Genomic DNA, 12,452 nt, shown 5'->3' with positions numbered 1-12,452 from the left:
GTAGACCACAAGCTAGATTTCCCCCACTGCTTTGCTGGAATATGTATTTTGTGTTTGTTTTCTAAATCCTCCCCGGAAAGCTTATAACTATTACTTGCTCAATCACTTATGCCTGCAATTATTTATTTTGGAAAAATGCTATGAGAAGAGCAAGTTTCTTCACAATGGTATACGGCTTTAAATTGTTGCCCGACACTTCCATTTTCCATTAAAATTTTACCTTCATTTCTTCTGTTTGGTCCTGTCATAACCTGCCAGACAGAAACATGCATCAGGTTTCCTCCTTAATCACCCTTTATCTTCCTTCAATTCCCAGCGCTCGACGTCTCCTTTTAAATCCCCTCTTCCTTAGTATTGTCAATCACAGCTTTGTAACTAATTAGCACTAATGCCTCATAATTAATTTGCATTTTTCTTATTTTTTTGGCAATGGTAGTATTACTATTTAAAAGCAGAGACACTTCTATTTTTGTAACTCGATGATACCATAGCAAAATAATTGAGCCAAATCAATGCGTATCGCTTTAATAAGCCTGCAATACAATAATTGTCTTGAATAGACTGTAAAACAAATTGCTTCTTGGAATGTGCAGAGAAAAATCTTCTTATTGACATTTTCATCTCATTAAAATATTAATTTGGTTTCTGTTGAATGTATTTAATGTATTATACTGAATCCTTCTTTCAGTAAATAAGATTTTTTCAGTTTTCATTACGCAATCAAGCCTACTTGATGCATTATCTGCCAGTTTATGTTTTTAGATGGAAGAACAATAGGTTACGGATGCAACCCTGGTTATCTGAGAAAGACAATATTACCCTAAAGGGGGATGGGACATCGCTGCTTACACTGGTGAACTCGGGAACACATTGTCTAAAGGTCGCTGTGCCCCGTACTAGTTAAAGCAGGCAGAGGGCGGGTCTGTCTGAGTGTCAAGGCACAGCAGCCTATAGAAAGCTTTGTTAGGCCATGCGTTCGTGAGTTCCCTGTGTGTGGTCCCCCTTTGGGTAGTCTTCTCAATTCGAAAGATACCGAATTTGATTGCTAAATGAAGGTGTGGAAAAAGCTATCGGTTCAGAAAATGGGTTACTGTAGTTTTTCATCAGTTTCGTTTTTCCATCTCACTGAAAAAGATAAAAAAGACAGCTGCTGCAAAATCAGTTCCATCGATGGGCAAATTATCTTGTTTATAAAGTTCCCTAAAAGTGGCCAACACTTCTAGCATCTACCTGACCTAGAAAAGCAGGCTCACAAGTCCTGGCTGCACTAAATTTAAACTCTCAGTCTTTCTTCCCCGTTCAAATCCCAGGAGTTCCTGTCTGTGACAACAATTGATAGGGGCTCCAAGTATAGCAGAATCAAGGGGATCGAGATTCTTTAAAAAGTAACCGCCTTCACGACCTTGGCAAACTACCATTCATTACGATGACAGCTCCTGTTAAGAATGTTTCAGAGCAAAATATATATACCAAGCAAGTGGAAACATCTTGGGGAGGCCTTCATCCAGCAGTGGATCGATTTAGGCTGATGGTGATGATGTAGATTATATGTATTATATATATATATGTGAACCATATTAAGATCATAGACATATAACAGTCATAGCCAAGAAACATAGTGCTGTGAAATCAGAAAATGTAACCTCATCATCTGTAAATGTAAATAGCTGCAAATGTAAAAGGTTCATTGTTGCTGTTAGGCAGCTTTGCACAGGTTTACTGCATATGTTTCAGTAAGTGGTCTTGACATGCAATCTGTACATGCGGCCTCTGATTGTACCTCCGATATCACATTTCTGGTGAATTTCGGTTTGCTCTAAACATTTGGGTTGCGGTCCTGAAAACAGGCCAGGACTGGACAGAGAGAAGGGACTCGGCTTCACTTCACAGTAACAGGCACATCTCCAATATTCAGCTTTTAACCATCTGGGTGGACAAAGGCAGTGGATCTGCAACTGAGCTGGCATAACAGTCTCAATCCGTGAATATCTTGGTGAATTAAACATCTCTTCGCTGTGTAAGCAATCATAACAAGAGTTTTCCCAAATGGTGCTTTGAACAGTATCAGAGTACGGTTGTGAAGTGTATTATTATTATAATTGTTGTTGTTGTTGTTATTTCAGCGATTAAAAGTGAACCAAACACTTAATGATATCAAATGCATATTTTAATTATGAATTTAAGCCGATCATTAATTGTTTCAGTAACAGAAGGTAGCAGATTTTCTCCCCTCTTATATAAATATGATATATATATATATATATATATATGCTTTGTTATCATCTTCATTTCTGAATGATAAAGATGTAAGCTGTAAGGAATAGAGTGAGCTACTACACTATTGTGTTAAATATTTATACTTTTCCATAAAACAGGTGTTTTAAAAGCTAGTCAGCCTTAAATTGCTTTGACTCTTAGAGCTCAAACCTTCCTCTCAGATGGAACAAACATTCATGCTTTTAGTTTCGTTGTTCCTGCAAAGTAATATAAATTATAATAAAAAGAAGAAAATAAAAGCAAGTTGGAGATGGCATATTAGTTTTGCCTTTCACGGGTGACATAACGAAGTGTTAATTATAGGTCCATACAAGGACTATTATTATTCTGTCATAACTGTAATAACTTATCATACCAAAGAATCAATCATAACAAGAACCTTTATTTGAGGAAATGTAAGCAGAACGAATTGTAAGAGAAAGAAAACAAAAGGATTAATCATAATAAATGTAATATATCAAACAAGAAATCTAGGACAAAGCTGCAGCACTCAATCCCTTCCCTAAAGGAAAGAACAGGACCGGTAACTGACAGTCTGTTATTGTGCTTTTTAACTGTTATTCACCTGCTGGGAGACATTTGAATTCTTGTCTTGGAAAATTACAGATTATGTACAACCTCACTATATTAGTTCATGACCTTAAAATGTTTAGTTACACAGGGATGTATTAGACTCTGAGAGACAGTGCTTTAAGCATAACATCTATATTTTATATTATACTGTTGCCCGTACCTCATATGTGTAATTAAAAGCACCTTAAACTTCATCACCATGTTTACTAACATCTGTCGTGGAAGCATTATAGTCAGTTATAAGGGTTTAAAGTATGAAGGTAATACATAATTAGTGAATCTTTATAATACAGCAATCCAAAGCTAAACACTCCCTATGTAGTAGTATTTATAGCAGACTTTAAAAATGTACATCAACTGAGAATAATAAAAGGTGATTACAATAGATTTAAACCTGCAGCAACATATCTTGTGAAGTAAAAATGTAATGTTTTCATAAGTTTACTGCAGTATCACGCAAAAGAACACCAATATCAATTAAATTTATTCAAACTAATATGAACATATTTTGCTAGCACTACCACAAGTCTAGTGAGGCAGAAACCACACAGATGCCACACAGGGAAAAATCATTGTGGTGAGAATGCTAATACATTTTTAACAGATACTCTACAAAATGAATTAAGCCTCTTTTGGCATCCGTTACATTAAAAAGCTGAGGTGCTAGTCTAGTGAGTTAGATGACATTAATGTATAGTGCTTTCCGTCTGGAGACTTTTTCTTCAATCATTTTGGACCTTTCCATATTGTTAATATGTTAATATTCTAAGCTATGAAATCAAAGGCAAATGGATGGTGTTTTATATGCTAATATATCTGCAAGAAAATTGTATCATTTTGAGATCGTTGAATTTCATGTGTTCGTCTGGAAGACATAATTACATTTTGGGGATACGGCATAAGTCTGCTAAATAGGATATATTTGTGCGAGTGAATTTCTGTCCTGGTTTGTGAGATGATGGATGGACTAGGATACTAAATTAACTTCTCAGGAGGTCTGGCTTCTTAGTTATAATAGGTGAAACGAAGATGATAAAGCAAATGCTTGAACTGATGCAAATTAATCCTCTCTGTGTTGCTTTTCCCCATTTCCATCGTTATGCGGCAAAATTATAATTTAAGAATCAAATTATTGTTATATTGTAGGTTTGAATTAAACAGAAAAGGCTAATAAAGTAAATGAGTGTACTGTTTACTTTTAATTTGGCAGAATGTGTATTCTTAATGGCGTACAATTAAGATCTCCGATACAACTGTAAAGAAAATGAGCTCCGTTGAAATTACGCAATTAAAAACGTATAATAGCTGTTTTAATTCTCGATTTTTAAACAAAATGTGCTTTTTGAAAAATGTGTTCCCAGGAAGGGCATCTGTTCAGTCAATGAATCAATCCCTTAGTTTAATCAGGCTAAAGTACTGGAAAACTGGGTCTTATATTCAATGGGGACCTGCAGTTTCACACTGGAGAAGCAGGGAGGCAACTTTAAAGAAAATCGGGGTGGAGTATCTCACTAAAGTTTTCAAATCTGTCCTTTGTAATGTAAAACGTCTGTGCTGCAGCTCAATGCAGTGGTCCTTCCCAGACTCCCTTGCAGCGCAGATGGGCTGCTAACTAGGTTGACAGTCTCCTTACCAGGATGATTAAATGTGCGTGTGAACTGCAGGAGGAGAAACAACAACTTTCTGTGCCACAGCGAGAACTTGAAACAGAAATTGGGACGGAATTGGATAAGCATTCAAGCCAAACAATATCATAACAAAAAATAAGGAGAACTTGTGGTTTTCTGTGTTTGTCTTTTCTCCACTGTGGAATACAATTACCCCTGTCAGTTGTCGTTGTGCGTTTTACATCCAGCACACATGCTCAGTCTGATGGGGAGGTTTGCCAGGCAAGACGGTTTAATTTAGCTCACTCATCCATTGCAGCTGGGCTGTGCTTGCCGTCTTATACCTCGGTCCTGGAAGACCGTGTCCAATTTTGTGTTCCACTTGACAGAAGCCTCACAAACCCACTGTCTTCTGTATTAGCAGTTAGAGGAAACAAACACGCTGTATGACCCCTTAATATAAATACCAGTCCCCTACACCTTTTCTTTTTGCACATATTATTATTATTTTTTTATAATTTACATCGATATAGCATTACCCGTCAGCTCAGGAATCCACAGAGATCCACTTATCATTCATGAAAAGCTGACTTCGTTACCAGTGGGTGAAGAGACACTGTAGCATTTGTATACTTGAGAATTAGACTCTGTAGTTGTTTACCTACCACAGTAACGAATGAGTATATTGATTATAGGAGGACTTCACTGAGACTTTAAGAATGAATCGTGACGCATTCGATTTTGTGAATTATGTTTATGTTCCTGCACTGTACGTTTCTTTGGACATATTTCTCACCCAATTGGTGACACAGCCTGCAACGCAATGAATTATAAATGTGGTTCTTGAGGCAGGCTGTCTAATGGGAATCTCTGCGATGTCTGCCTGGGATGACACTCACTTTGTTGTTTCCTCTTCGCAGGTGTGCATCGTCCAGAAGAGGGACACCGAGAAGATGTACGCCATGAAGTATATGAACAAACAGCAGTGCATTGAGAGAGACGAGGTCCGAAACGTCTTTAGAGAGCTAGAGATCCTACAGGAAATTGAACATGTTTTTTTAGTAAACCTCTGGTGACTATCCTACGTTTTTCCAACTACTTTCTTTATTTCTGCATGCCATGACAAAAACACTCAAGAGGGGGAAGTTTTTAAGATAGAAGTTGGTGTAATAACCACTGAGAGCCCAAGGAAAGGATAGATTATGTATGTATTATGTACTCTAATATACAATTCTTGCTTTTAAAGATCAGGACTTTCTGCACAGCTATGCATTTTATCTGTGAATGTAGGATAGGTGATAGGGCTGTGAAAAGTGACACTCTTGATTAAATGAATTGCCTCTGAAAGATGCAAATCCTATTTTAGAGCACCATTCTCTCTAACCCTCTGGTCTCGCCCTTGCATTGCAGTGTTTAAGCAAAAATGTGTAGTTGTTTTTTTTCATTAACCTAAAGCTATTGAGTTAGCACAGGCTTATAAAAGACCAAAGAATAGGATGTTCAGATCATTTGACTTGCGGTCAGTTGAATTATATTACCGTTAGTTCTTAATGATGTTTTAATCTCTTACTTCAAAATAATATAAAAAAAACACTTACGCAAAGAATTATGGCGTATGCCATGAAGTGGTCATATTTCTGAAGAGGGCATCATGGTCTGATTCCTCCTTCCTCCTGACTTTATTATGGAAATAGGACATCACACGCAATGGCAATTTGCACTTTGTGTGATTTATCTCGTTAATGTAGATCACTCATTGCTGAAGGAGTTGGCAGCAATGTGCGAATGGCACCGCGATATCGTTCATGCAGCAATGGGCGAGGGCCAAACTTTTCTGCGAGGGCTTAATAAATCAGCAGCATGCCTACTTTTTTTCAGGTCAGATGCTGTTCTGTCCCTACAGTCACAGGTTTCCATAGAGACAAGCCTGCATTCTGCTTTTTTTTTTTTTAATACGTCTCATTTAGTATCAAAAGAAAGCAGAGCTGTTTTATGCACCATTATTTCTGTGCACACAATCTAGACTGCGCTACACACGTCAGACTGAAGCCTTGAATCCTTTTAACTTCGTGGTAAAAGAATAGGTGCCTGTATCGCATCTATACATGTGATATAACTCTCACAATCGAGCTCAATGACCTGTTCAACTGGCAGAGGTTTACTTTACGTGGCTGGCGACTGTATTTGTCCAGCAGATATGATTAATATGATATCCTTAAACAATCTGGACCGCTTTAAAATAAATAATAGTATAATGTTATGGTTTCATTGACTCCTTACAGTTCAACTATTGCTAGATAAAATTAAATACAAAAGGAGGCTTAATAGGCAGACACTATAATCAAATTGAACTAATGTCATATATGCCTGATTTATAGCAGTATTCAAAAAGGAGCAGATTTCCCCCATTTAATCTTCTTTTCTCTCCAAGTTGTGTGACAGCAGTGGTTATAGCTGCCAAGCATCAGTGTACGGCACACGAGACAGACACTTATTGGTTATGAAATCTTGGCAGCAGGTTCTATAAAGCTGACCAATAAAAACTTTCCCCAGTTTGTTCATCTAATAAAACTTCATATTGACTGTTATTATGATGATGAAGATGATGATTATTATTATTAACTTGACGGAATGGCAAGCTAATTCTATCGACCTATGACTGCTTTTTTGTCTTTCATAAGGGGGAGGATATTGATATTGTGTATTTAAGTCTACTCTTCAGCTACACTGTAACTCACTCGTGTCCACACACACATTTCAAGGTAACCTAGAAAAGGTAAACTTTGCACAGTGGCGCGAGGATATTGAAACCGTGCCGTTTGGAGCGGCTCTGACCCGAATCCACACAGCCTGCCTCGTTTTCAAATCTTTCTTGCATAACCCAGATTTTTCTTCTCCCCGATGACTTGCAAGTATGTATCGTGACTTCTCCTGGCTGATTAAGATTCTTACCTCCGTATGTTTGATTTATGGTAATTCAGAGAGAATGCTATACATACGAAATCACACACCCTTTCTCTCAGAGATGTTATAGACATCACACCACTGTCTTAAAAGAAAACATTTAAAGGGTGAAATTAATTATTCACGATCATCTTTTCTCATTTTTGTGCTGCTTATCAAGTAAAGACATTTTATGAATTCATTTGCAGATATCCTCATAGTTTTTTGGGTGCTGTTTTGGGTTTAATTGTTTGTGGAAGTACTTTATTAGAACAAGTTACTGTTACAGGGCAGACATATATGGCCGTCCCAATGTCTTTGTTTTGCAGAGATGTTAAAGTGTGTATAGCCTTCACTTTCCCAGTTTTACAGTCAAATTTCATCAATGCCCCTGTAATCACACTGTAATTATGATGGTGTAATTACCCGGGCACCTTTCTGGTAAACAATAGCAATCATTTAATTATAGGGAAATTAAGACAATTGCATTGCTGAAGCCATTATGGAAGCTGTTGCAAAGTACTGACAATTTCAAACTCCTGGTAATTTTCCATGAGGGAACAAAGCCCATTGGTTCCCTGGTGACAGTCATGGCATGGCATTATCATTGAAGCACTGCAGTAGATCCAAGTAAACACTGCTGCTGTGTACACTGCCTTTGTCTCTTATATATTTTTGAAGTAACTAATGAGGCTGTAACATGTTCCAGTGTATCTCCAGTACGGAGGGATAAATGAGACATAATTGTGTGTCTGGGAACCGTGCATTATATTTCTGACTTGACCACAGAAGTCCGATGGCAACCAAAGGTGGAAAGTAGTTAGCTTTCATTAGAGATCTGCGGGAAACCAGAATTGTGCTTTATTGATAGTTCAGTAATGATGTGCTGGCATGCACTGGACTAATCATTCGTGACAGTTGCGTAGAAGCCCAGAGAGTAGAAAAGAGGATTACATTAGGAATCTATTTAGTCATTGATCAGCTTCGAGAAACTGCACACATAATGATTTACACACACGATTTAAAGGGCTTTGAAGAAAAGGAACAGAACAAATAGATTTTCTCCCTGCTACTTTAATTAAAGAAGGTTTTTTGTATTCCCTTTTTTGTCCTTTCAAGAAGCACACAAATCTGTCTGCTGCTTCACGGTCTTGGCGTATACATACTGTTCAATAATGCATTGTTTGTCCTTCTAAAATTAAGTATGTTTCTAGGGGTAGATACAGAATCTACAATTACCATTTTAATGCTATCACTTGCACAAATACTATGACTATATAAATAGGAGAAACAGTCAGACAGACAGACCACAGTGCCTCACTACTTTACTCCCAAAGTGTGCTGTATATTAATATAGGTATAAACCTGGTTATTGATTTATGACTCAGTATGTTGGACAATAGTGGTAATATATCATACACACTTTCTTCCTGTTTTAGTAACTGTGTTTTACATTTACCCTTTAAACAGTGATGGATTCAATACTGATAGACTCCCAGCACTATAGTAATAAAACACTGTACAGTCACTTGTAGTTTTCTTAGTGTTATACAGTGCATGACGTGGTTTTGCACGGTTAATGTACTGGTTTACCAATCCTCTGCTGCTGTGATTTCATGGTGTATTACTAAACTCTTAAGTGCGCTCACCATGGTATACCACAGTAAACATTCATATGGGTATGTTTTGCTGTAAAGTATGTTTTTCCATATGAATAATTTAACCGTAATGATTTGCAAAGGAATATATATTGGTATATATATTTGTTTTCCAAATAACTCAATTTTTGCATTTAATATTAAAAATAATTGGGCATATAAACCATCACTTGGATATATAAATATCAAACCTGGCTGCAGCTTTATCCATTCAGAGAGATGTATTTGGAGATATGGTGCTGACATTTTCATAGTTTCAATAGCTGTAAAAACTGATTTCATTACAACCCGATCACAGTACTTCATGCTTGAATACTCTTTCTTATATGTGACAGTTCTCTTCAAGCTAACTTACTCAGTCAATCGAATGGTTTATTCCCCCCAGTAATGCTTGTATGTCTCTGATATCCATTTCACTGGTCACTGGATTGGTCACCCTGAAAGCAAAATATGCAAGAAACAGAAAATGATTTACTGGGGATCAATCTACATTGTAATAGGTAAAGAGATGAACTATTTTCCCTTAATGGATGCTTATAAGCAGAGATGTGGTTGCAAGTAAATAGTAAAAAAAAACAATAATAATCATCATCATCATTAAAATAAAAAACATGCTGAGAAAATCTAAAATTGAATGTTTAAATTGTAATGTCACACCCTTTACATTATTTTGAGTTCTTTTTGACTGACTGAGGTGTTCAACTAGGCTACGGAGAGGTTTGGAGGAGATTTCCACTGAAGTCTTGCTCCAGAAATACATTTTATGTTGACCTAATTATTTCAGCTCCGTGTTTTGCTGCCTACTTGTACAAGATTGCCCCTGCTTTCAAAACCTCAAAATGGGTTTGGACTTTACTGGACCACAAACAGATCGCGTGCGTTTGATGAGCTACGTCTTCTTGTCTGGATTGACGTGACTTTCACATCTTGTCAACGTATAACATCCCTCAAAGCCTAGCTGCTGTCCTGTCTTCTCTCGGTTTTCAACTCAATAACTCTGGTGTTATTGTTGAAATCTGAGGAGTTCCCTGATCCACACATTCTCAAAGGCATTTATCAGTGTTTCAGTACGATTTACTTCAATATCGTTGTGTTTGGGATGTGTTGTTTGCTCTGTAGGGTTAACTCTGGATCATGAACGGCCCTGCCCTGCTTTCAAGTGCAATGGAAAGATCTACTCACTTCTTTCTTCCTTCCACTGTGAAATCTGAAGATTACCAAGTCGCTGTCAAAGAGCTTTATCTTTTCCGGTCTCATGTCTGATATTGACTTGACACAGATATCAAGGTAAATCTGATGTGAAGACAGCTGTGAGCTGCGCGTGTGATATGGATATTCTTAGATCTGGGACTGCAACCAGAGGAGTTTGCCTTGGGGTTTGTAAATGTTCCCGTTGGCCGTATAAATGTGTGAGAGAAGCCCGCGCCACCCTTGGTTTATCTTTTACAATTATGTTCTACATCGAGGGTTGGTGTGTTGCCTGTTGCAGACTCCTCTTGGCTACAGAATTCATTTTTGAAGGGCTCCTCCTGACAATTGAGATACGACGTTAACATCTCAATTCCCTTGTCACTGTGATGATCCTGGAGTATTTCTTTGCTTTACCACATTTTGTACCTTCTCATGTGATGTCAGGAAAAACCGCGTTGCTTGTTCTCTAAAATGTGAGCCCCACTAGGCAGCAAAGCCAAAAAGCACTAAAGGAACTTAATACTAACAAGGAAATGGAGAGGCTAAAAGACAGCTGAAACGTTTGGGGTTTCAGTTCTGCCCAATCATAAAAAATAAACCACTAAACTAAAAAAGTAAAACCACCTGCTGTTTGATGTTTTCTCGTCTCACCTCAACATTGTTTTCTGCCTCCACAAACCTAGCCTTTAGTATTACCAAGACAATTCAATAGAAATAAATACATTTTCATTAAGAAGTCTTAATTGGCCAAACCCTGCCCTGTGGTTAACTGAAATCTACAGATATAGGGAGCGAGACGGGAATTCTGTCAGATTCATGGCAGAATTACAGCGCGCTAATGGTTATAGTATTGACCTCTGTCAGCTCCCCCCTGTCTTTAAACACGATGGATGGATATGGCTTTAAGCAGATGAGCTTTAGACCACTTTTAAGCAATCTTGCAGATTATTACAGCCATATACACTCTGGTAACGATGTGAGATGCCCTGGAGTCGTGGAAGAAGAAACGCAGAGGAGATAACATTAACCATCAGTGGAGCTCCATCCATCACACCAACAATGCCTCTTTCAAAGCTTTCCGGATCATTGGCAGTAAATTCCTTGGTGCCTTATCTTCTGCTATGTAAAGAATTTAGTTTGCTCCTTCATTATTTGTTTGAGGTTTGAAAGACTCCAAGGTTACCTAATAAAAACATGACAAACATCAACGAGTATAGTGACATCGTGCCAACTTTAAACACACAAGCTGTACGTCTTTATGACCTCAGAGCGCTTTCGGAGTGCGTGACTGCTGTCTCACGCGGTCAAGGAGAGTTTTAGCATCGCAGGGCAGTGATTCTGTCCTTTCCCCAACATAACGACTGTCTAAAAAACACTGGGCTGCCTGTCAGTAGCAGCTCCAGGTGCGTTCATGCGTAGCCTCCCTGTCTGTTGCTTTGCTTCTCAGCTTACTATTTCACTCGGTGCATCTTCGTACCCAACAAGCCCATCGCAGTCGTGAACTCTGTATATTAGGATGGACAAGAAGCCAGAACTGACGTCTTCCCTCTCACCAATCAGGACTGACTTCTCTCTGGAATGGACAAGTGCCCATTCGGCCCCAGAAAACACTTGAATGTCGTTTTTCTTTTCATGGCCTTCTACATCGCTTTGGGGAAGAAAAAACTATTTATATATCTTTTTTTTTTGGATGGATGCTTAGATTAGGATTATAAAACACACTTGACATTTTCTATAGCGCTCATGCAAATAATTGAGGGTCTGTGTAATTGATTAACTTCAGATTTTTTTCAAATGTCTTAGTTAGCAAGTATGAAAGACAAAAGAATCTAAAATAAAGATCAAAAGCCAAATTTAAAGGCTTTCAACATAATTACTTGTTATTCATACATTGTGCGCATCATTAACAGAATGATGATTAAGAATAGTCGTTAGCCTAATTGAAGGAAGAATCGCATTTGCTAAATTTTGATGTCTCTGCACAAATGTAGTTTAACATTAATAGTGTTTTTTTCCGCATTCCTCAACATATTTTAATCACGTAGCATTTGTCTATTTATATTTTTCCCCTCATATCTTTCTGTTGGAAAGTTATTGTTGGCCATGTGTGGTCATGTGATCAGTGCAGCTTGCGGTGCACAACTCGGCGAAAACAGCAGCAGGAAATTGTATCAGAAGAAGGTGAATGCAGCTTTCAGTCCTC

General features: G+C 37.8%; 1 protein-coding gene across 2 annotated transcripts in view; it reads left to right on the top strand.

Annotated features, from left to right (window-relative positions):
* stk32c (serine/threonine kinase 32C) overlaps nucleotides 1-12,452 on the top strand; it is a 58,914-nt gene that overhangs the window by 34,291 nt on the left and 12,171 nt on the right. For both annotated transcript variants that reach the window (XM_066693950.1, XM_066693949.1), the window contains exon 3: nucleotides 5,378-5,529. In XM_066693950.1, coding sequence (XP_066550047.1) covers nucleotides 5,411-5,529 — 119 coding nt within the window. In that variant the 5' untranslated portion in view covers nucleotides 5,378-5,410. The remainder of the gene's footprint in view (nucleotides 1-5,377; nucleotides 5,530-12,452) is intronic.

This window comes from Amia ocellicauda, chromosome 20 (genome assembly GCF_036373705.1).
Source record: "Amia ocellicauda isolate fAmiCal2 chromosome 20, fAmiCal2.hap1, whole genome shotgun sequence".
In the NCBI taxonomy this organism is placed as follows: Eukaryota; Metazoa; Chordata; class Actinopteri; order Amiiformes; family Amiidae; genus Amia; species Amia ocellicauda.
This window is presented reverse-complemented; position numbering and strand designations above follow the sequence as displayed.